At 45.0% G+C, this 25,497-nt stretch overlaps 1 protein-coding gene and 1 pseudogene across 4 annotated transcripts in view; one reads left to right on the top strand and one right to left on the bottom strand.

The window, feature by feature from the left end:
• CLPB (ClpB family mitochondrial disaggregase) overlaps nucleotides 1–25,497 on the top strand; it is a 173,870-nt gene that overhangs the window by 81,140 nt on the left and 67,233 nt on the right. For all 4 annotated transcript variants that reach the window (XM_073879641.1, XM_025894277.2, XM_025894279.2 and 1 more), the window contains exon 6: nucleotides 20,844–20,941. In XM_073879641.1, coding sequence (XP_073735742.1) covers nucleotides 20,844–20,941 — 98 coding nt within the window. The remainder of the gene's footprint in view (nucleotides 1–20,843; nucleotides 20,942–25,497) is intronic.
• Nucleotides 22,154–22,925, bottom strand: LOC112840788 (large ribosomal subunit protein uL23 pseudogene; annotated as a pseudogene).

Below are 25,497 nucleotides of genomic sequence, written 5' to 3'. Positions count from 1 at the left end.
GGGGTAGTGACTGCTAATGGGTACAAGGTTTCTTTGTGGGGTGGTAAAAATATTCTAAAATCAGATTATGATAATGGTTGTACAACTCTATAAATATACTAAAATAAGCATTAAATATATAAGTGGGTGAGCTTTATGGTATATAAAGGATATCTCAGTAAAGGTGTTATAAGTGAAAGAGAAAGAAAGAAAATCCTCCGTGCCACTCAAAATCAGGAGCCATTGGGGGTGCGCAGGGGGCTCAGTTGGTTAAGCATCTGCCTTAGGCTCAGGTCATGATCTCAGGGTCCGGGGATCAAGCCCCACATCAGGCTCCCTGCTCAGTGGGGAGTTTGCTTCTCCCTCTCCTTCTGCTCCTCCCCCCACTCGTTTTCACTCTCTCCTTCTCTCTCTCTAATTAAAAAAAAAAAAAAAAAAAACCAGGAACTATTGGCTTGTGTGGGTGAGTGGTTGCAGGCCAGAAAGCCAGGAGGACCCAGTTGGCCCCATAGCTAAGGTGGTGGTGAAGAAGCCCTCCTCTGTTGTATATAAAAGTTTGCTTTTAAAGAATACTTTTCAGAACTTATCTGTAAAACTTTCTCTTTTTGTTGTAAAACTGGTCTTTTTGTTGACTTTTATTACTTTGACAACATTTATGGCACCTCCCCATCCTTGTGAAGCTTAAACTCTGGCAAAATAGAGACATTAGGCAAATAATTACAAAATTATTAGCTAATTGTCACTGAGATAAGTGTTATTGAGGAAGAATAGAGGGTCCTATGAGAGCGTAATGGGGACCTAATCTGGTCTGAAGCAAGAGAAGTCTTCCCTGAGCAAATGTTTTGAGACCTGAAGTGTAGATGTCAGTTCATCACTTAACTTGAGAAAGTCCTATGGAGAGTCCTGGGTGCTAATCATCCAAAGAGATCCAGCACTCCAGTCAGGGGCATTGTGGGGAATGGAGGGGTTCTGTGGTCATATAATTGCAGTCCATATGGTAAGTAACAGCTAACGGGGGCCCTCAGTGACGCTGAGTCCTTTCTCTGCCCTTGGCCTAGTCAGCCCCTTGCCCAGTGCAGAATGAGGAACTGTCCTTGCTAATGCCCAGGGAAAGATATTTCTGTATCCCAGATCCTCTGGATGTAAGGAGTCACTGCATGGTTGAGTTACAGATGAGCGCCTGGCCACCAGAGCCTAAGCTCTCCAGAGCCGCCTGCTATCCAGGCACCCACATTTCATCAAGGCTCTAATCGGCTCCAAGCAGTCCTCAGATGAGCCTGGCTGGTATCCGGCATGAGCTCATCACCGCCAACAGTGGCAGCTGGAGGCCAAGTCTCCCCTGGGTGAAGGAGAGGTCAGCATCAGCTGGTCCAGGTCTGTTCTCTGTCCAGTGTACTCCTCCACCTGCACTGGGCCTAGAAATAGAACTAAGTAGAATTCAGATTTCCCAAGGCAAGGCCATCTGCCCTTTGCTGGCCCCTTCTTGCTCCTTCAGTGAATGTGCTCGTGGACAGAATGCACAGACAATGGGCAGTACTGCAGCTTTAAAAAGGGATGCCAGTCTGAAGGTCAAGGCCTGCAGAATAGCAGCAAAGTTCCCATTCTAGAGTCAGACTGGGGGTTTGCCCAGGACCAAGTTTCCCTCCCCAAAGGGAGTTGTGCTTCTGGCATTCATGCTCTCTCTTCCCCTACATAGAGGCCTGGCAGTGTCCCAGAAAGAGCACAGCAGAGATGCTCTCTTTAGGTTTATACCACAGACTTCTTCCTGAACATCATTTTGGAAATGAATTATTTTAAATGTGGCAGAAGGAGGAGCTTGCCACTTCAGGAATCCTTCAGAAACTCCCTTTGAAGTAATGAACGGTGTGTGGTTGGAAGTGCTAAGTGGGGGTCAGATGACCTGGCACTAACTCAACCTTGCTGTGCAACCTTGGGGAGTCCCTCCCCTTCACTGAGCCTCATTTGGCCCATCTGTAAAACTAGATCATTGGGTTGCAATCTCAAAGCTTCCTTCTGTTTTCATATTTTGTGATTCTAAATGAATTAATTGCCCTCTGATTTATCCAATTGCAAATCTAAGTATTCATACTTAATTCAGCAACTATTAATTATTTTCCTGCAGCTGACCACCAGTATCCCTTTTCTAGGTTCCTCTGATACATGCTCTTAAAGTGTCCTGTATAATTTCTTTCTTACACTTACCACAACATGTAGTCATATAGCTATTTGATCAATAGATCTCTCCTTTGTTATATAATGTGTTTCCTGAAGGTAGGGTCTGGATCTGCAGTGCTTATACTTCCAGCACCCTGCAGTAGCCTTAGCACATGATGGGTACTCAGTGAATATTTGTTGAATACATGTATTTATAATGGGCACTGAGCATTATAGGAATTAAAAAGATACAGGCCCTTCCTTCAGGCTGCACCCTATAGAGTACCAGTTTGGTGCAAAGGCTCATACACAAAGCACACTGAGAACAGTGCAGTACAGTGCAGGACTTTGAAATAAACTTACACAAAGGGCAGAATAAATGTGTGTAATGAATGGGAAGGGGAAGATCAGTGTTGGCATTGTAGAAGCTTCGTGGAGGAGGGGGACTGGAGGCAGTTCCCAAAGGACAGGTAGAGTTCAAACAAGCAGAGGGAAGGAAGAAAGCTTTTCAGGTGAGTCAGTAACAGAAATAAGGTTTGCACGTTAAAGACCTGGAAGAAACTGGCCACATGCTGGATTATGGGTAGGGAGTGTGGAGGGCCTTGGGGATGAGCCAGAGGACTTGTACTCTACTGTGAAATCAATAGTGAGCTCCTGAAGTGACTGTCATTTGTTTAGTGACTACAGTAATTTTTACTTTAAAGATTTTATTCTTAAAAATTTATTTTAGAGAGGGTGAGCACACACGCTTGAGGGGGGAGAAGGGCAGAGGGAGAAGGAGAGGGGAAGCAGACTTCCCGCTGCACATGGAACCTGACAGACTCGGGACTCAATCTTACACCCTGAGATCGTGAGCTGAGCTGAAACCAAGAGTCAGACCCTCAACCGACTGAGCCACCCAGGTGCCCCAACGGTGATTTTTACTTAAAAAAATGTACAAGATAAAAATTTCAATCAGTACCAGAGTATATATAGTGGAAAAGAAGTCTCCCTTCCAAATCCCTAGTCCTCTTCCTTAGAAGCAACCACTGTAACTTTTCTTATGTATCCTTTCTATTGCTGCTGTAAACAAATTAGCAAAAACTTAGTGGCTTAAAACAACTCAAGTTTATTATCTTAAAATTCTTGAATTTTAAGATGAGATGAGTCTAGAGTGGGTCTCGATGAACTAAAGGTGTCAGCAGTACATTGCTTTTTGGAGACAGAGAGAATCTGTTTTCTTGCCCTTTCCAGCTTTGAGAGGCTACCCACATTCCTTGTCTCCTATTCCCTTTGTCTTATAGCTGGCAGTGGTCAGTTGTTTTTTCTCCTTTTTCACTCTGACATTGAGTCTTCTGCCTCCCTCTTTCACTTTTAACGACCCTTGTGATTACATTGGGCCCACCTGGATAACCCAGGGTATCCTCCCTTCTCAGAGTCAGCAGATTAGCAACCTTAATTCTATCTACAGCCTTAACTCCTCTTTGCCAAGTCATTTAGCACCATCACAGATTCCAGGGATTAGAATGTGGACATCACTGGGGGGCCATTATTCTGCCTACCACACTCTCAGAGGTAGCTTATGTTTTGTTTCTTCCTGCTTTTGAATAGTTAATACTTGTACACAGTACAAAATTCAAAAGAGTTTTCAGTAAAAGCTCTTACTCCCACCCCATCACCAACCCAAGTATTGCCCTGTTTCTCCAGTGTATCTTTATTACTTTTTTTTTTTTTAAAGATTTTGTTTGTCAGAGAGAGAGCGCTCTTGCACGGGAGCACACGCAGGGGGAGGGGCAGGCAAAGGGAGAAGCAGGCTTCCCCCTGAGCAAGGAGCCTGATGCCGGGCTCAGTCTCAGGACCCCAGGATCATGACCTGAGCCGAAGGCAGACGCTAAACTGACTGAGCCAGCCAGGCATCCCTCTTTATTATTTTCTTCCTTTGAAATTAATAAGCAGTCTGTAGGGAGACAGTTTTAAGACCATACAGATATCCTGCTCCTCATCAAAATTTCCCTCTGGACTTAGCTTCCATTGATGATTCTGTCCTGAACCAATCTTTATACAATGGTTGCAAAGTGAATATTTTACATCTTTCCCAACCCCAGCACTCTCTCCACATTGACGACTCAGCACCTGGCATCCTGTGGTAAACAAGAGTACTTTCTCCCCCACTTACCTGTCTGTTGTGACAATGTGCTCATGGCCACCGTTGCTTTAATTGTTCTATAACTCATCACTCAGTTACGTTGTGCTAAAATTGTCTCAAATTTGTCCAGTGTGGCATACCCCAATTATATTTATTAAAGTTTTTTTTAGCATTTCCATATTTCCTGGCATAACAAGATGTTTCAGTCTTGTATCCACCTTGTTGCTGCCCTGGAATCAGCCATTTCTCTCAGGAGCCCTAAGACTTTTTAGTGAGCAATTGTATTAGAGACTGAAACCTGAGTACCGGGTTTGCTTATTACCCCTTCTGTTGACAGGACCAGGAAATATATATGGTTATATACACATGTGCATACACATACATGCATATACATATATACACACATATGCATATGCATGTACATATTTTTTAAATCCTGAATACCACTACCTCCCATTCCAGTCCATCCCCACTGGGTTCTTCCTTGTCTTCACACATTTCTTATTTGTATGCCCCTTCTTCTGTAGGGAGAATGCTGGCTCCAAACAGCACTGATACATTTGCTCATTTTCTTACTCCTGTAATACATCTAAGAAGGCTTCAGCCTTGCCTCACCCATACCACTCTGGAAAACAGACTTATTAAACAGAGTTCAGGTCGGGATTTGTTTGTAGTTTTCATGCCTACTCCATCCAAGGCTAAGAGTATATAGTCAAATGCTAGGTTCATAAGTTATTTGGGTGGTATTTTTTTCCCCTTAAGTGTGTGTGTTATTCATTTGAAATACAGTTGGGTTAATTTTTCAATTCACTTTCAGATTTAGGGTTTTTCTCCCCTACCTGTTTTTGTTGTAATTTTGTTGTTTGAACTATATAGAAAGATATACTCAGAGAAGTAAAACTCTCCTGTATCTCTTTCTGCCTTTTCCTGCTCCCCTCAGTGAGCCCTGACCCCATGTTTCTTTGTGTAAACAGATTTTATGTATTTTTAAATTTACCCATTTTTTTACACAAAAGGTAGCACACGATATATGCTCTTCTGCAGTTTGCTTTTTTTAAATAACCATATTTCCTGGAAATCACTCAATATCAGTTCACAGAGAGAACTTCCTCATTCTTTTTAATAGCTGCATAGTGTTCCATTGCGTGTTTGTACTATATCTCCTATGCTTGGACACTGAGGTTTCCAGTATTTGTTAGTTACACATGTTACAGTGAATAACCTCTTGCATATATATTTGGGATTATTGGAGGTGTATCTTTACAGTAAAGTCCTAGAAGTGGTATTGCTGGGTCAAAGGGTAAATACATATGTCTTTTAGTTAGATATTGTGAATTTCTCCTCCACAGAAGTTGTACCATTTTGCATTCCCACCAGCAATGTTATATGAAAGTGCCTGTTTTTCTCACCTCTCCAACAGCATGTATTGTCACGCTTTTAGATTTTTGCCAATCTGGTAGGTGAGAGATAGTATCTTAGCATAGTTTTAGTTTGATTCTCTTGTTATGAGTGAAGTTGAACACCATTTCATAAGTTTAAGAGTCGTTTTATATCTCCTTTTGTGAATTGTCTTTTCATGTCTTTTGCCCATTCTTCTATAGGACTTTTGGTCTTTTTCTTTCTCTTGATTTTTAAAATTTCTTTGTATGTTAAGGATACAGCCCTTTATCTGGGATCTATATTGCAAATATTTTCTCCCACCTTGGATTGATATGTTTTTAACACTTCCCATATAATTCTGATACACAGCCAGGATTGCGAACCACTGGGATAGTTTAAACTGTGCCAGTTGGAACTGTTTCTTAAAGGAGAGTGCATACAGAGAAAGGATCATGAGCTGGAGGACTCAGCCTTGGGTGTCACCCATAACCTGGGACAGAAGGATGAACAGGAACCTGCATAGAAGATAAAGTCATGGGTATTAGGTATCATGAAAATCAAGGTGGAAAAGAATCGAAAGGAGGCAGGATTGGTCAGCAGCATTGGTTACTGTAGCCATGAGGAAGAAGAAAGAGTTCTTGGGTGTGGTAATGAGGTCCATACCTCTGCCTTCCAACACTGCTTCATCCCTGCTCATTCAGGCTGAGAGAAGACTCTCCTGATCTCTGTGATTTTGTCTAGCAGTATTTCCAGGGACTGGGCTATATATAGGAGGCCTCTCCTAATAAATAGAAATTGAAGCAATGTAGCCCAACTGCATCATAACTGGAGCATAATTATTCAGTCAGTAAATATTTATTAAGCTCCTACTGCGTGGCATCTCCTGTTCTAGCCACAGACTGTTACAACAAAGACCTCATTTTAAATGTGTGATTCTCTCTCACCACTTTCTGAAAAGTTTCTTTTTCCAAGTCCATCCATCTGGTTTGTCATGCAGCCTCAACTGAGACAAACTTGGTGAAGTCTTTAGAATGAATTAGAGAAAAGTCCTCTTGAGGAAAATGGAGTCATTAGCACCAGCTAGAAGCTCTGAGTCAAAAATGGTCCTCTTGGTGTAGACTGCAAGTCTATTCCCTGCCCTCTTCTTCCTCCTAATCTCCCCACTGCCCTTCCACTTTTATTTTTGGTGACTGCTGCCTGGTGACTGGGGTTGGCCATAAAGGAAGGAACATAAACTGAGAGAGTCCTTGTTGGCAGTGGCTTCTGGTTTAAAAAAAAAAAAAAGCCACAATTTTATGAGGGAGATGAGTAATTCCTTCAGCCTTGATGGGGGGTTGAAAAGCAGACATCAGCAGATGAATGGTTCCTGCACCCAGGACTGGAGCCTGTAGCATTTAATATCATAAAGATACCCACCTCCACACTCCTGATTCTCTCCCTACTGGGAAGTGCGATTAGCAAAAATACTTCATTGGTTTCTGTTTTTTGCAAGTGTTCTTGAAGCTGCCTGTAAAGAAGGCCTCCTGCCTTCCCGAAGGTCAGAGTGAAAGTCTGTATATTTGATGAGTATACCGTTGGCCCTTGAACAATGCAGTGGTTAGGGGCACCGTGCAGGCAAAAATCTGCATGTAACTTTTGACTCCCCCACAACTCAGTGACTAATAGCCTGCTGTTGATCAGAAAAGTCTGACCAATAACATAAACGGTTGATTAATACATATTTTGTATGTTATAGGTATTATATACTGTATTCTTGCAATAATGTAAGCTAGAGCAAAGATGTTATTTAAAAAATCATAAGGAGGAGAAAATATATTTATAGTACTGTACTATATTTATCAAAATAAATCCATGTGTAAGTGACCTGCACCGTTCAGACCTGTGTTGTTCAAGAGTCAGCTTCACTTCGGTAAGCCTGGCTCAGCCACCACTTTAATGTACTGATTGCTCTCATCCAGGCAGAAGGCTTTACTTAGCTTTGGGAATAAACATGTGAGTGGCAGCATAAGCCATCTCTTGAAAACCCCTCTTCTCTGCTGTGGACATTAGGCTGGGATTGGTCAGCAGAAGCTTAAACATCTGGTCAGGTCAGTCCTTTGGGGTGGTTGATGTTTTATAGACAACCCATCAAGATTGATTGGCCTCATAACTGAATTAGCCAGATGTGTGGGCATTGTGTGCCCTCTCCTCAGCCTCCCTTCAATGTTGTTAGACAGAAGCAGACATGCGATTAGCATGTTTGAAGATGATGTGTTTTCAGGGCATGAACAAAAGCTGCTGCCTTCTGCAGAGACTGTGGCTCTGCCCCAGACGTCAGCAGTATAATTATGACTGCTAAATTCAGCCCAGACCCCAGGCGTGGCTACCTTGGTCTCAGCTGTCATTTGTGGGAGGGGGTGGGGGGAATGCAGAAGCCCAGGGACCCCGGCTCTTATTATGTGCACTTTGAACTTTGCTTTATCCAGAGTCATTCCCTCCCCTGACAGTTGCTCCCAGCTGCTTTCTGGGCACAGAGCCTGCTGCCACCTCTGAGGGTAGTCTGTGCTGGATTGTGGGGAGAGAGGGAAGTGGGACTGGCCTCCTGAGAGCCCACAACTTCCAGGAAACTTGCCCAAAATGAAAATGAGCTGAGGATCCCCATACTTCCAGTGCCTATGTCGCATGCTATTCAGAAACATCTCTCATCTAGAAAACCCCTACCTTAGGTTGCATTGAGCAGAAATCCTTGGCAGGAGTTTTTGTTTTTGCCCTTTTTCCCCACCTAAGTCTGTATATTAATTATGTTTGAACACTTACTTCCATGCTGTTGTACCATCTCTTTTTTAACCAGACTGGCCTACATATTTGCCTTACAACAAGCCAGGCATTTTCATGTCTCCAATAGCTCTGCTGATGCTTAATATTCTGTAGACATCTCATATTCAGTGTATCCAAACCCAACCCTCCACAGACTCTTCTATATTCCCTATTTGGTGACTGGCAGCATCAACTACTGGTCACCAAACAAGGAAGTATTGTAAGTAAGTCTGATGACTTCACTCTCATTTTTCATCAAGCCTGTCTGTCTGAGAATTTTCTCTCAAATCCATCTTCTCTCCTCTGTCCTCACTACCCTAGTTCAGACTTCAGTCTCACCTGGGCAGTTGTAACAGTCTTCTTGTTGGTCTCCCTACTTCCCCTTCAAACCAGCCTATACCCTGCAAACCCTGGCACTCCTCTGTTTGAAAACCTTCAGCAATTCCCAATGCCTTTAAGATAAGCCCAGATGTTTAACCCACATGCAAGTCTTCCTAGAGCACCCCATCAGTCTTCTGCCGCCCTATCTCCAAGAGGGGCTGGGGATGATGGTTTGCTTCAGAATTGGGACCAGAGCTTGGTAGGCCTACCAGGGGATCCCTGCAGCCAGGTAGGTCTGGGGAGACAGGAACTTTTGCTACCACAGGCCCACTCAAGGGCTGCTTCCCTAGCATAGTGTCTTTCCTGCCTCCAAATCTTTGCGCATCCACTTTTCTCAGCCTAGGATGCCCTTTCCCTGCTTCTCTACCTATCAGACTCCTACTTAGTCTTCAAGAGCCAACTCATTTACCTGTCTTCTGCATAACTTTCCCTGGCTTACCCCCATAAAGTATATCACTTCTCACTCTGTCCCCCCACAGCAATTTTAGGAGGCTATTTTATTGTTTCCAGGATTACAATCGAAGCTTCAAAAAAACAGAGCTTCAACATGTATCTCCTCCTCAGACACCCTCTACCCCCTTGCTCCACTCATTCAGCTGCCAGCAGCCCTGGTCAGATGTCTAGCGTGTGGAAGGCCATCCCAGGCTCCCTTCTGTCTGCTCAAGAGATGGGGTGGCTGGCTCCCTGTTCAATACACCATCTCTGCAATAGACCATTGGTGAGCTGCATCGTAGGAAGGAATGCCTAATAATGGTAATTGTAGGGCACCTGGGTGGCTCAGTTGGTTGGGTGACTGCCTTTGGCTCAGGTCATGATCCTGGAGTTCCAGGATTGAGTCCCGCATCGGGCTCCCTGCTCAGCAGGGAGTCTGCTTCTCCCTCTGACCCTCCCCCCTCTCATGCTCTCTCTATCTCATTCTCTCTCTCAAATAAATAAATAAAATCTTTAAAAAATAATAACAATGGTAATTGTAGTAAAAGTAACAATAGCTATTATTTATTGAGTCCTTACTGTGTACTAAGCGCTATATTAAGGCTTTTATCTCTTTTAATAATTAAAATAACTATGAATTTGATTTATTACCTACATATTCCATATGTATAAACAAAGTCATTGTTAAGTAACTTGCCCAAGTTCCACCATTCACTAGTAAGTAGCACAGCCATTGTGGTATATCTCTGCTTATGATCTCATGAGCAGAATTACCAGTCTGTATCCCCAGAGCCTCTACAGAGTCTGGCATAAAATAGGTGCTCTGGAGTGTTGGTTGGTTGATTGAATGAATGAGTGAATGAATGAATCTGTGTTCTTCCCATTGAACTTGCTTTCAGACTTAAGGGGGACTGGCTGAGCATCTGTAGCATATGCCAAGAAGTATGGATTTTGTCTCCTCTCCTAATACCCAGCTGTACACAGACATGTTCCCTCCCACTCAGTAACAAACTGCCTGGAACTCTTTCCTGGCTCATATTTACAAGAGAATGTGATAAATTCTGTATTGATCCCTCCTGTTCCACTGTAAATTTTGCAAAAGATGATTAAATAGAGCAATAGAGTCTGCAGGCATTGTGGCTCAATATGTTGTGGAGTGGCGTATCGACCTCCTCCATCCAAAGGCAGCCAGCGCCTATCCCTGCTGCCCCAGACCAGTAATTAAAATCCTGTGAGACTGGGATTTAAAATCCAATCATATCCCTGAATCAAGCCTTCTAGCCTCCCCATGTGACGAGTGCAATAAGGTAACGGCAGGAGCATGTTTATGTCTGTGCTGAAGCAGTCCCCATAGGGTGGGTAAGAAATGGAGAGTTGGGTAGCCCTGCTGGCTAAATCACTTCACCCTGACATCACAGCCACTTGTAAGACAATCTGTAGGTACATAAACAAGTCCCAGCCAAAGACCAAATCTCAGACTCTTAAGAGCAAAATATCATGCACAGAAATTCACGAATTGTGTTTCAGTGTACACTTCTGTTCCCACAGCCAGCAGTTGGTTTAAGCAAGTGATTTGGCTTGATTAAGCTATGGCCTTTAGTAATCAAATATGTGTTTGGATTTCTACAGGATCTCTCTGGTTTAATCTAAGCTGAAGCCAGCCTTCCCTGTGCTGAGGCCTGTAATCGAGGCACAAGATACTCTTGATATAAACTTACCCATCTTCTCCTAGCAGGACTGGGAGCTCTTTAAGAGCTGGGACAGTGTCTTCTTATTCACCTTTGTGTTCCTAGCACCTAGCTTGATGCCAGACACATAAAAGGTTCTCAGAAAGTATCTCTGAATGAATAAACACAAATTAACAATTAGTCTTGGAAAAAAACCTCCATAAGCTGAAGTGTAAGTAGTAGATCTACCAAATGGTCATCCACTCAGTGCTTGAACACTCCCAGTGCTGGGGAACTCATTTGTTCCTAAGGCTGCTCAGAATCTCTCTTTGGATGATGGTTAGAAATTTCTTATATTCAACCAGAATCTGCTTCCAAGGTTCTTAACTTTACCATGGGGCTTATGTAGAATGGCTCTAATCCCTGTTCCACTGCTGGCCCTTCCAGTACCTGAAGATGCAGGCATGTTCTTCTAAGCTATCTTTTCTCCATCCTGAACCTCCAGTTCCTTAACCCATTGTTCTCATGTAGCTTACCAACCCTTTCCTATTTTTTTTAAAGTTTATTTTTTTAGTAATTTCTACACTCAGCGTAAGGCTTGAACTCACAACCCAGAGATCAGGAGTCACATGCTCTTGTGAGCCAGCCAGGCACCCAACCCTTTCCTATCTTGATCACACTTCCCAGAACCATCTCTACTTTGTCTCTCTTCTAAAACCCGTGACTTCCCATTTATCTCCATTACTTTTCATCTCATTTGTTTCAACTCTTAATGTCAGCCTTCCACCAGGTGTGTCTGGCTCTTCCCACCCTAATCTGACACCCATAGATTTGATGAGCAGACCATCCTATGATATTTTTGTCAAGGATAAACATATTAAACAAGACCAACCCTATTTGCTGCCACTCAAAACTTCCTTCCAGGTCACCTATGATCTATTAGTCACTCCATTCCCCTTGGGTCTGGTTAGTCCACCAGTCACTACTAACCTTCCACACTGTACTGGCACCCAGCCCACAATTCTCCATCATGTCCTCAGGTTGTCCTGAGATATCCCATCAAATGTCTGATGAAGTCCACATTTGCCCTGACTGCACCTGATTGAGCAAACAGATAATCCTGATGAAGAAAGGAAATGAGGTTAGTCTGGCATGACTTGGTTTCTATGACCCCATCCTCATTGCCTGGCGATCATCACCATTTCCTTCTCTGGATATTCACAGGGCATCCCTTTAGTAATACATCTGATTCTGGAGATGAGACATATGTATATAAAAAGTGTGTGATGATCAATTAAGTGTTATAGGGGTTCAAAGGAGGAAATGGTCCATGTAGGCTAGAGTGGTCTGGGAAAGTTTCCGGGAGTTTGCCACCAGTGAAGAGAATAGTGACAGCTGGTGTGGCCCGGTCCTTCTGGTCACTTGGAACTAAAAGCTTGGGTGTAGGGCCCAAGACTGTGGGCAGGTGGAAAGAGCCCTGGACTAGAAGGCCTGAGTCTAGCACTCAGTCTCCCACTCACAGTCTCCATGACCATCTTGGGCTCCAGCCTTCCCTTCCCCAGGCTTCTCCAGTCTTTTTTTCCTTAGTGCTCATGCACTGTAACACCTCTGCTCTTCTCTGGCTGGTGCTGTGGCTTCCCATCTTCCCAGCTACATAGTATGTATCTCCCTTGTAGTGGGGGGAGGGGAGTCATCATCCTCATCCCCTTGTCTGCCCTCACCATACTACATTGTCACTATTTCTGTCCCTGTCTGTCTCCCATCAGTCTGGGAGTCTTGCCCAAAGGCAAGAACCAGTCTGATTCAACTGTGTATCCAGCACTTGGCCCAGCATCAGTACTCAGTGGGTTTTAATGGAATGGCTGGATCCAGTCATGAGGCAGTAGCTCTCTGTTCCATGAACTTTAGATATCCCCCTCTCTGAAGGCAAGGGACCCCAACTGACTGTGTCCATTGGGGAGTTAGGACTTGTAGATGATCTTCTAGGATGTCAGTTAATGTGGGTCACTATTCACCTGGTCCCCAGATGGGGAAGCCCTGAATGAGAGGAAAAGGAACCCCATTTTGTACCCTTACAAAACTGTCTATCTCAAACCTACCTCTAGAAATCCTCCTATATCTTGGTTTTGGAGCATATCAGCACACTGGAAGGGAAGAAGAGAGATGATTTGCCTGTTTTTGAGTCATCAGGTCTTTGGAAAGTAGCACTATGTGGTGGAAAAACCAGACCTGGCTTCTTTAAAAAACAACAACAAAAATTGATTATGTAAAATTGCAAACAAATACAGAAGAAAGACTAGTGTAATAAATCTGTGCTTTAAATTCCAGCTCTACTGTTTGTCTGCTGGGTGACCATGGGCAAATTACTTCAGCTCTCTAAGCCTCTTTTCTCTGAGTCTTTGTATGATGAATAATTCAGACACTATGTACAAAGAAAGGCCTTATACCCAACAAATGTTAGCTTATCTCTTTTCATCTTGCTCTTCTGCCAGACTCCGTTAAATCGTCTGGAAAATGGGAAAAATAATACCTCTTCTGCTTTCTTCAAATTGTTAAGAATGAAATACATGGAAGGAGTCATCACAGGATATGGCATGTAGTGAGTGCTGGGTAAAGGTTTTTGGTCACAAGGGAGGCAGATCTAGAAGCGCACAGATATGTGTGTGTATGTATCTTGAGAATGCTCACTGGTGTGATTTATGGAAATAGCTCAGGACAAAACATCAGGGAACTGGGGCTCTTCCTGGTTCCTTAGTGCTCACGTACTGTAACACCTCTGCTCTTCTCTGGCTGGTGCTGTGGCTTCCCATCTCCCCGGCTACACAGTATGTATCTCCCTTGTAGTGGGAGCCTCTCGCCGCATTCTGGACAGGTCTCTTCTCTCTCTGAACTGAGGGGCTACATGCATACTAGCTGTGAGGACTAAACAGGGATGGGCCCCCAGGAACGGGAGGGTGTTGGAAAGACAACAGGAGCCCATGGACAGACAGAGAGTATTGAGAGCTGGAGGGTGGTAGAGGCTTCCCAGAGGGATGGACCTTGAAGAAGGGGTAGTCGGAGATAAGGAGTGGGTTTCCAGGCGTGAAGAGTGGCCCAAACAACAGTGTGGAGACAGGGAAGGCGTGTGGTTTCTCTGACATGGTCATTCTTTCTAGGAATGCTTCCTTGGTGGGGAACTCACAACCAGAAAGAGTAGACCGCTCCACACTGACAGACATCTCTGATTATTGGAAAAATTTCCCTTATATTCAGCAAAAAACTTCTAAATGGGGGGTAAACAAACTGTTGAAATAGTGAAAATCAGGATGAAGGTGGTAAAGGAGCTAGCAGTAAAAATGGAAGGAAGAGTGAATATAAACGTTATTACAAAGAACATTATACAGTCTTTTTTCCCCCCAATCGTTTTCAAGCTTTTTATTTTACTCAGTCCAAACAAAACCCCTAGAGGTAGGCAAGGCAGCAATCATTACCACCAGAGAAGTGAAGAAAGTGTCCTGGATCACACAGCCAGGGAGTGGTAACCCCCACCCGAGCAAGCTCCCCCACCCAGTGCTGTTTTAGAGGGCTGGGAGCCAGCTACATGTAGGGGAAGGGTGTGAGTCATGGAAACTCAGTGGTGGTAGACCTAGATCACTAGAAGGCCAGTATGGCTGATAGAACTGTGGGGGACAGTGGGGAGTGTGTGAGCATGTCAGTATTATTGATAATAGAGCCTAACCCATTTGTATAGGGTAGTTACTGTTGTGTTTTTTTAAAGCCTTCTTATACTAGCGTTTTCTTCTTTGATATTCACAGAGGTAGGCAGAGGGCCAGAACGGGTAGTGACAAAGGTAGAGGGAGTAACAAGCCGCCTCCCCCACCCTAATTTCAGCCCTCTCCCAAGGAAGGGCAAATGAGCCAGTCTGACCCACCACTTCCTCCCTACTTCCTGTCCACAGAGCCTAGAGGGTGTTGGGGCCTGACCTGACCTAATTTTCCAGAGAGATGTCTTGGGACAAGAAAAGAGACTAGGAGCTTTGGCCTACAGGAGTCAGTGACATGATCACACACTTGCTGTCAGAGGGCTCTTCTGAGGCCAGAAGAGCAGCCATGTTTTGTGTGTCCTCAGAAGATAGTCCCTGGAGAGAAATCCATTCATTTGGTAAATCTTAGTGAAACCTGTTCTGTGCCAGGCCCTGTGCTGGGTAGCAAGGATATAGCAGTGGATCAGACATGATCCCTGACTTCGAAGAGCTCTAAGTCTTGGACGCAGTCAGACTGTTTCCACACAGAATGATCACTAAGGTAGAAGCAGAAGGGCCTGTGGGAGCACAAACGGTGATTCCAAACCTGGGATGGAGGGAAACCAGGAAGGTTTATTGGAAAAGCCTGAACCAGGTCTTTATTTTATTTTATTTTATTTTAAGATTTTATTTATTTATTTGAGAGACAGAGAATGAGAGAGATAGAGAGCACGAGAGGGAAGAGGGTCAGAGGGAGAAGCAGACTCCCCGCTGAGCAGGGAGCCCGATGTGGGACTCGATCCGGGGACTCCAGGATCATGACCTGAGCCGAAGGCAGTCGCTTTAACCAACTGAGCCACCCAGGCGCCCTGAACCAGGTCTTTAAGGATGAACAGGTGTTTGCCGGAAGACCAAGGTGGGAGTGAGGTTGAAGGGAGAGGTGGAACTCATATGAAACCAAGTTCTGTCCTTGGTTTAGTGGGAGGAACCCCTTGGAGAACCATGAGCTCGGGGCTAGGTTCTGGGCACATTCAGGGGAGCCAGGGTGAGACCACCTGTTTCTGATGTAGTAGAGGGGCGTCTCTTCTTGGGAATTGGAAGAGCTCACCATTAAGGTGTTTTTCCACTCAGAAAATCTATGATTGTGTCAAACCAAAGGCAGGCACTATGCCAGAGAAGAGCAGGGGGTTCCTTGGGTTCCAGTGGGCCAGCCTTTTGTCCTACCAACACCATTTCCACTGCTTTACATGATGAGACCCAAGCCAGCCACTGGTACCAGCCAGGACCAGCCCATACCACCCCCCGACACACACACCTTACTTTCCTGACCCAAACCCTATTGACAGGTCCCCGAGAATCTGAAGGAATTCAAGACAAATGGTTAAGAGGATGGAGTTAATAAAATTTGAAAAATTGAGGCCTGTCACTCCACTAAACTTTTTTCAATACCACTGACAGAAACATATTTCCCCAATGAGTGACCTTCCACAGCTGTAGCGGGCAGGCACAGCCGCAGCAGGGCTGCCAGGAAGCCAGTCTGCTATTTATCAAATATTATAAGCTGGGACACACTAATCTGGAGCAGGGAGAGGAGAGGAGGGGTCCTGCACTATACTGCCTGGGGTGCTCCAGGTGTTGGCCCCAGCCCCAGACAGCCAGTGGGAGGTGACGGATGGCCTGCGATTAGCACTCCCCACCTCCATTCGGCCCTCTCACTTGCTCCCAGAGGCCTGACCCTCTAGACCAGCTGCTCGGCCCTGAGGGGCCCTGGGTGGGAGACAAGGGGAGGTCAGGCCAGGGCACAGGCTATCCTGATGCCCCCGGAGAGGGCAGGCGGGTGAGACCCAGTGTGGTTATTTATTGGAGTATAATGGCTTGTGGCCGTTGGTCGTGGAGGTGAAATCGATCAGTTGTAGAAGTCAGGTTCTATCAATTATTACAGCAATTAGTCAAGTCAGAGCATGAGAGCAAAGGTGTGGGGGGCTGGGGGACTAATATTAGATGGATATTTTCCATGGTGCCCCCACTCAGCCTTCCTAAAGTGGGAGCAGAAGTGCTGCCCTGAGGCTGCAGAACCTTGGGGAAACCGGCTGGCTTCCCCCCTCAGGAGTGGCTGGGGTGGGGACTGACCGGGAGCCTCCTGAGCTAGAGATAGGCCCAACACTCCTTTAAAAGGCATCCCTGTGCTGGCTGGCCCAGATGCAGAGATGTCCTACCTGTCCCCATCCCATCCTTTATGAGAAGTGACACGACTCCTACTAGAAATTACTCAGTGGCCAATGTTTATGGCACACATTTTTCATTCTGTAAGCAAATATAGATCACTGACAGCACTTGTTTGACGCAGTCTCCCACTGTCTTCTCTCTCACTTTCCCTTCCTCTCCTCCCCCCCTTCTCTTCCATTTCTCTTCTCCTCTTCGCTCCTCTTGTCTTTCCCTTCTATAGGTCTCCCCTTATAGATCCCCCTTTCACTCCAGCCCATATCTAGCGACTGAGTTCCCCTTGAGGCTGCCTAAGAAAGGAGGCCTTTCCAAAACTGCTGAATTGTAGGTCCCTTTCAGCCCTAGCCATGATCTAGGAACTTGGGGGGAAGGGGAGATGCCATCTGCCACTGGCCCTCAGCCTTGTGGAGCCCCTCACTGTTGAGCACCAGAGAGACCAGGGATGGGCTGGTAAGGCCAAACCAGGTGAACAAGCCCCTTAGTACTTCATTCCTTCCTGGGCCCCCACAGTACTGTCTGTCCCTCCTTCAGCACACTGACACATTCGGCCCAAGTTGTAGTTGTTTGGTCATCTCTCATCCCCATTAGCTTCTGGAAAGCTGGAATTGTGCCTTGATGCAAACTCTAGGTAACACCTAATCTTAAAGACAGGAAGAGAAGTCTGCGCAAGAGATGATTACAGGGGTGTGAGGAAAACCTGAAAAAATGGTTTTATAGAACTCAAAGGAGAGTGGCCAAAGTATCAGTTGCTACAGAGTGGTCAAGATATACAAAAAAGAGGGGCGCCTGGGTGGCTCAGTCGGTTAAGCGGCTGCCTTCGGCTCGGGTCATGATCCCAGGGTCCTGGGATTGAGACCCGCATCGGGCTCCCTGCTCAGCGGGAAGCCTGCTTCTCCCTCTCCCACTCCCTCTGCTTGTGTTCCCTCTCTCGCTGTCTCTCTCTCTGTCAAATAAATAAATAAAATCTTTAAAAAAAAAAAGAAATACAAAAAGAAGACTATTCCTTGGTTTTGCCAGTCCGCCGTCATCCTACATAAAGAGCCCTGCAGATACAAAGCACCCAGTCACCGCCAATAGAATTGAAAGAATGAGACTCCGACAGAGCCCCTAAGGACTTGCCTACTAGTTAGGAAGAGCACAGACACCCTGCTTACCAGGGAGGTGGCACTTTATCCTGTAAGCGCTGAAAAGCCAGGGAAGGATTTTTCGGTAGGACTGTGTCATGGCTGCCCTGTGGGAGTGTGGAGAATTGGAGTTGAGAAAACCTAGCGATGGGTTTGACTCCTGGCCCAAGCAGATAATTAGCTTTGTGACCTTGGGCTAGTTGGTTCACTTTCCTGGGCCCCAGTTTTCATGTCTGTAGCCTGGGGATTTTAATTTCTCCCTCTCAACAGTGGTTGCAAGGTTTAAGTGATACAGTGTACGTGAAGTTCAGAGCTCAGTGTCTGGCACATAGTCAGTGCTCAGTAAATACCTGCAGCCCCTATTATCACCACTCCTAGATTTATGGACAAGAGTCGTGAAAACACTTCCACGCAAAGACTTGTACACATATGTTCATAGCAGCATTGTTCACAATAGCCAAAGGGAGAAACAACCCAAATGCCCATCAACTGATGAATGGCTAAACAAAATGTGGCCTATCCACAGAATGGAGCTTTATTCATCCATGAAAAGGAATGCTGCATTCCTGCTTTCATGTTGCAGCATGAATGACACCTACTACAACATCAGTGAACCTTGAGAACGTGCTAACTGAAAGAAGCCAGACAGAAAAGGCCGTATATTGTATGTTTCCATTTATATAAATGTCAAATATAGGCGAATCTATAGGAACAGAAAGTAGACTAACGGTTGCTGGGTTTAGGGGGAATGGTTATGGGGTTTCTTTTCGAGGTTATGAAAATGATCTAGAGGGCGCCTGGGTGGCTCGGTCGTTAAGCGTCTGCCTTCGGGTCCTGTGATCAAGCCCCGCGTCCTGCTCCCTGCTCCGCGGGAAGCCTGCTTCTCCCTCTCCCACTCCCCCTGCTTGTGTTCCCTCTCTCGCTGTGTCTCTCTCTGTCAAATAAATAAATCTTAAAAAAAAAAAAGAAGGGCGCCTGGGTAGCTCAGATGGTTAAGCGTCTGCCTTCGGCTCAGGTCATGATCCCAGGGTCCTGGGATCGAGCCCCGCATCGGGCTCCCTGCTCAGTGGGGAAGACTGCTTCTCTCTCTCTCTCTCTCTCTCTCTCTCTCTCTCTTTCTCTCTCTGTCTCTCATGAATAAATAAATAAAATCTTAAAAAAAATTTTTTAAAAAAAAAATGTTCTGAAATCGGTGATGGTTGTACAACCCTGTAAGTATATTTAAAACCACTGAATTATACACTTTAAAAGGTTGGATTTTATGTTATGTGAATTATATCAATAAAAAAATATAAATATTTTATTTCAAATTCCTATTAGAAAATAGGATCATGTATAAAAGTATTAATTTTTCTCATTGATAATAAGTATCCTTGGCCTGGATCATACTTCTTGCTCTCTGCCCCACTCCCTCCTCCTCCCTCCCACACCTGTTCCTCTGCAGCCCAGGCAGACAGCCACATGTAAATGCTTAATAAATGCTTACAATTGTTGATAAATTTATAAACCTTTAAGAAGCAGAGAACTTCAGTAGGAATAGTTTTATATCCTGGAACAAATGTTTCCACAGCCTAGGAATGAGAAATGCTGAGTTTTACAGTCCATCCGCAAACAGTAGCTAGACAGACCCACCTTGAGCCAGGCCCCATGCTGATGTGCCTTTGCGTGCATATTTAGTGTTCCCAGCCAGCCCACTACATCCTTATGGCAGGGACTGTCTTAACCCTTCCTTACTTTTAGACAGTACTTCCTTAGCAAGAAAGATCAAGGAATGTTCTGTTTAGTACCTAGTTCTTGAGCATCTGCTCTGTTCAAGGCATAGCTTTCTTATGTTTCAGTCTCCCTGCTCTGAGAGAAGTGCTTCGGGGCCAGGCCAGATGTAATTCTTCTGTGTCTCAAGCCCTACACATTCAAGGTTTGCCAAACTGAATGGAATGTATAGTTTTTGAAGAGGGGAGTGAGGTGTTCAGACCTGGGCTTTGGGAAGGAGATTCTAACAATATGGAGGTCAGGGGAGCCTTTCCTCCAAATCTGCCAAGACATTACACCAAGTAGACACTTGATATATAGGCTCATCAGCTGCCAGAACATAGAAAGAAGGTAGATGCATGGCCTGGGCAAGCCCCTTCTTTTTATCATACTCCCAAGTTCTTTGTCCTCCAATTACAGGAATTAATGATTGGAAGAAATGCCTGCCCACATGCACACACTCACCAACAGTTAGCATTGGTAAGAGCATCAAACCTTGGGGCTACCATAGCCAGGTTCCTGGTGATGTCCACTTCCTTTCAGAGGACTCTGCTAACTCTGGTAGGCAGGAAATACCAAGGTAAAAAAGCATTAAAGGAGAGAGTGCGGAGCAGAGAGCAGGAAAAAAGGGGGCTGTTTTACCTTTTTTTGGATATTCTGTGCTTTAGAAAGGAACCCTTTTATATGATTTTATTAATGAATATTCATCTTTATGCAAATGAGCTTAATCATAGGGACATTTTAATGACTGACGCATTGGTGGTAGGATAGCTCTGTGTATTTGGGGGTGTGTGTGTGTATTTGTGTACAACACATCTATGTGTATATAACGCATCTTTGTGTATAGTAGTATGAGTAGTATGTTTCTGCACATGTGTGCATGTATGTGTAGGAACCCCGATACCCTAACCTCTCTGCCAGAGAACTAAGGACTGTCCTCTCAGAGTACCTTGACATGTTTTTCACACTATTCTACAATCTCTTAGGTTTTGTTGCTCCCTGTTTCCATGGGAATTCCTTCCTCTGAAATCAGGGCCCAAGTCAACTCTGAGGGAAGGCTGAGGCCCCACCGATCATTCATAGAGTCTTTGACTACTCCTCTTCTTGCCAGGAGCCAACCCCCTGCAGAGGAATGAAATGGGACACACACCCTTGGATTATGCCCGAGAAGGGGAGGTGATGAAGCTTCTGAGGACTTCTGAGGCAAAGGTAAGTCTCAGAGAAAGGAGAAGGCCTGTGGGCACTCCGTGCTGCATTTAATCTTTCACTCATTAAATTATGTCTGGCTCCATACCAAAGCCACTTCTCCTTAGATGATTATTGTCTGTTTAAATACAAATCTAGCCCCCAATCTCATCAAGAATAGGAAGCTGCCCCTGTCATGACCAGGCAGAGGCCTGAGCCACTTCTGACTTCTGAGGACTAATCTTCAAATTCAGTTGTTGAGGTAATAGGCCTTCTAGCTCCTTTTCATAGGACCAGGGATAGTTAGACAAAATCTTTAGCCCAAGTACTATTACCCCAGGCCTCACATATTCTTTAATCTCACAGGCAATCCTTTCCCATCATCACTCCTTCCAGAATCATTCCCTCACCACTCCCTTCCACACATACTCCAGAGAGCCTGGTACAGTCTAAGCCAAAAATATCTCCATTATAAATTGATCTTCTCAACCAAACTTTTGAACTCCCTAAATGCAGGCTGCCTTCTGCTCTTCCCAGCCACCACGCTATCCCTCAGGAACTACTGGGCAGAACCCAAGAACTAGTATCACAAATCTCAGAGCTGCCAAGGACCTCAGAAATCATCAAGTCCAGTGGTCGGAAATCCTACCAAAGCCTAAACAAATAAGTCAGAGGAAACTATTTTTAGTATATGTGCTGCCAAAGCGAGCACAAGTCGGAGGAAACTAAAGCTAAGAGGTGGGCCAGCGCCACAGCCACCTTGCCTAGCCCTTCTCTCCCAGGCAGCTTCTGTGGGGGTCCTTCTGCAGGGCACACGTTTCAAATCTCTGAAGCCTAAACAGTGGACTCATCTTACTGCTGAGGAAACTGGGGCCCAGGGATGTGACATGGCTGCCTTTGGCCCCAAAGTGCTTTAGTGTCAAAACAGAAACTAACAGACTTGAATACAAGGTCATGTAGTAGGTTCAGTGGTAGGAGTAGAAATGAAAGACTCATTTTCTTTTTTTATTTGTTTTTTCTTTAAATTTTTTTATTGTTATGTTAATCACCATACATTACATCATTACTTTTTGATGTAGTGTTCCATAATTCATTGTTTGTGCATAACACCCAGTGCCCCACACAGAACATGCCCTCTTTAATACCCATCACCAGGCTAACCCATCCCCCCACCCCCCTCCCCTGTTTGTTTTCTTTTTATGGTAAAAAATTTAGATTTAGCCAGCTGGACTCAGTTTAGATAATTCCAGTTTTGTTGGCAACATCCAAAGCATCATAGTCAGGAGCCAATCAAACATAGGCCTTCTTCTCTCCATCAGGCCTGATCAGGGTATTAACCTTGGCCACATCAATGTCCTAGAGCTTCTTCACAGCCTGTTTGATCTGGTGTTTGGTGGCCTTGACATCCACAATGAACACAAGTGTGTTGTTGTCTTCTATTTTCTTCATGACTGACTCAGTAGTCAGGGTGAACTTGATGATGGCATAGTGGTCAAGTTTGTTTCTCCTGGGGGCGCTCTTTGGAGGATATTTGGGCTGCCTTCAGAGACGCAGTGTCTTGGGCCATGGGAATATAGGTGACATGCGGACCTTCTTTTCTTTGTTACTGTGGATGTCTTTCAGCACTGCTTTCTTGGCCTTAAAAGCCTTGGCTTTGGCTTTGGCTTTGCTTTGGCTTTGGGAGGGGCAGGGGCTTCCCTTCTTCGGTTTTGGTGCCATCTTCGTGAAAGAGCAGACTTGGTTACTGACTCTCACTCTTCTGCTCTTTCCATCATCATGGAGTCTCTTTTGGCACATTGGCTGAAGTGCCTTGAGATGATTCAGTATGACAGGTCCCACCTAGTGTCAGATATTCTATGTCTTGAGTAAGAGCCCTTAAGTCACTGGACTGAGACACACAAGACATGAGTTGTGATCCCAACTCCACCACTTACTGACTGGGTGACATGGAGCTAGTATTTCCCTTCACTGAAGCTCAGTTTACCTCTGTGAAATGAAAGCATTGCACAAAATGGTTTCTAAGGTTCCATTCAGTATACAATTATCTATGTATTGGTCAGAATAAACCAGATTATGTTGTAACAACCCAGGATTTCAGTGGTATAAAATAGTGAAGATTTATTTTTGGCTTCATGCAGCCTGTCCATGATGGTCTCTGTTCATCATAGGTCCTCAGAGACTAGACTGGCATTAGAGCCACCCTCTGGGATGTTGCAGGTTGCTGGCCAGAGGGAAAAGAATGCTCTGGAGGGTCTTGCATCGGTAGTTAAATGCTCAGTCTATAAGTAGACCCTTTACTTCCGCTCACAACTCACTGGACAGAACTAATGCCTTGTTCCCACCCAATCACAAGAGGCCAAGACGAGTAATCCTACCATGTACCCAGAAGGGGGAGAACTGGAAATATCTGGCAACCAGCATTAACCATATAGTTTGTCTCCCTGGGATCCTTAGTAACTATCTTGTGGTAGTTTCTTCCAGAGAAGGTGGGAGAGTAGGAAGGGAGATGGGCTTTCACAGCACATCCTGAGGAGTGCCTGGGACTAGCAAGAGTGAACGTTCCTAGAGAACAAGCACTTCCTTCCTCTCTGTTCAGATTTTCCACCCCTAGGAGCAGCCCTCGAGGTCAGGTCAGTTTCCTCAGGTGTCTTAAGGAAGTCCCTACACATGTTTCAGATAACCTCGGGGACTGCACTCCTGTCATCCCTCTCAGGCACAATAGCTGTCCCCATGAGAGCACACCCTGGACTTGGCCAAGAGAGCCCATGGTGTGTTCAGTGGTATGACAGAGGGCAGGCCTCTTAGTGCCAGCATAGGTGGAGGGGTTAGGGCTGCTGAGGAACCCTTAACTAAATTTGGCTGCCTTAGAGGGGCTTAATGTTGGCCATGTTAGTACAAGGCTAGTGCCCAAGTGAATAATAGGTGCTGTGCCAGGTGCTCTCTGTGTTTTTTCTAATCCTATAACAAATCTTTGAAGCAGCTCTTACTACCTCCATTTTACAGATGGGAAAACTGAAGCTGAGGGGCGCCTGGGTGGCTCAGTCGGTTAAGTGGCTGCCTTCGGCTCAGGTCATGATCCTGGGGTCCTGGGATCAAGCCCCGCATCTGGCTCCCTGCTCTGCGGGGGGCCTGCTTCTCCCTCTCCCTCTGCCTGCCACTCTGCCTACTTGTGCTCTCTCTCTCTATCAGATAAATAAATAAAATCTTAAAAAAAACAAAACAAAACAAAAACTGAAGCTGAAAGAAAGAAAGCAGATGACTGGGGCGCCTCGGTGGCTCAGTCATTTAGTGTCTGCCTTCAGCTCAGGTCATGATCCCAGGGTCCTGGGATCGAGCCCCGCATCGGGCTCCCTGCTCAGCGGGAAGCCTGCTTCTCCCTCTCCCACTCCCCCTGCTTGTGTTCCTGCTCTCACTATCTCTCTCTCTGTCAAATAAATAAATAAAATCTTTAAAAAAGGAAAGAAAAGAAAGCAGATGACTTCCAGAAAATCAAGTTGTTTTAAGTAACTATTGGGATATGAATGAGAGGATTTCTTTTTATGATATTAGATCTGCCTTTTCTGGACCTTTTCTATCTATCTATATATAGTTGGCCTCTTTTTTTAAACCTGATTGATAGCCTACTGTATATACAGGAGTCTCAAACTGGCAGCCATATTTTATTTTGCCACCCAAGAATTTATTTAAAAAATGTGACCCCTTGGGGGTTGGGAGTGTGGATTCTCCAGCCACAGGCCCCTCAACTCCTTATTATATTATGTGCTGGCCTGTCAGACATTTATATTTCCTACTTGGCCCTGAAGGTGTTTGAGTTATGATCCTAGTTCCATATTTGGAATCTGGGGGTTTTTTTCCACTTAATATTCTTTTTTTTTTTTTAAGTTTACTTATTTTTTTAGTAATCTCTACACCCAATGTGGGGGCTTGAACTCATGAACCTGATATCAAGAGCTGCATGCTCTTCCGACTGAGCCAGCCAGGTGCTCTGCTTAATATTATTTCTTGATAATTTTCCCATTTTCAAGTTATCCATAAGCATAATCTTTAATTTCATTCTGCCTTTTAAAATGTATCACTTATCTAAGAATCTCTGTCACCTTAAGTGGCCTAAATGATTTTCTCCTTACTGTCAGTTTGCTCAGTTTCTCAGCATTCTCTGTGCAGTAGCTTCCTTGGGCCCCCTGAGAAGATTCAGAAGTAGATGAAGCCCAGCCCCTGTCCTCTGAGCTGGCTGGCTAGAAGAGGAGGATGGGGGAGAGGCAGGCACTCTTAGCTCTCATACCCACAGACTGGTTTGTACGTTAGGAGTGGTCTGCAGAGAGTTTGGGGGGGCTCCAAGAAAGCATGGACCACCTCCAGGCAGAACGAGCAGGGCAGGCTTCATAGAGAAGGTAGCTTGTGATCTCAGTTTGAAGAATTTTACTACATGGAGAGTAGACCATTTTCATGTTTTAACTAAGAGATGAGGGAGAGAGGTAGAAATATATCTTTGTGCACATGATGGCAGATAAAACAAAAATATGGGGAGCTATTCCATGATGAATATTCAGCTGAGGGGGATGTGCTGGTGCCAGCGTGCA

This window comes from Callorhinus ursinus, unplaced genomic scaffold (assembly GCF_003265705.2).
Source record: "Callorhinus ursinus isolate GAN/ISIS: 27379988/994484 unplaced genomic scaffold, GSC_fseal_2.0 scaffold35, whole genome shotgun sequence".
NCBI lineage: Eukaryota > Metazoa > Chordata > Mammalia > Carnivora > Otariidae > Callorhinus > Callorhinus ursinus.
Note: the sequence above shows the minus strand (reverse complement) of the source record. Positions and strands in the feature narration are given on the sequence as shown.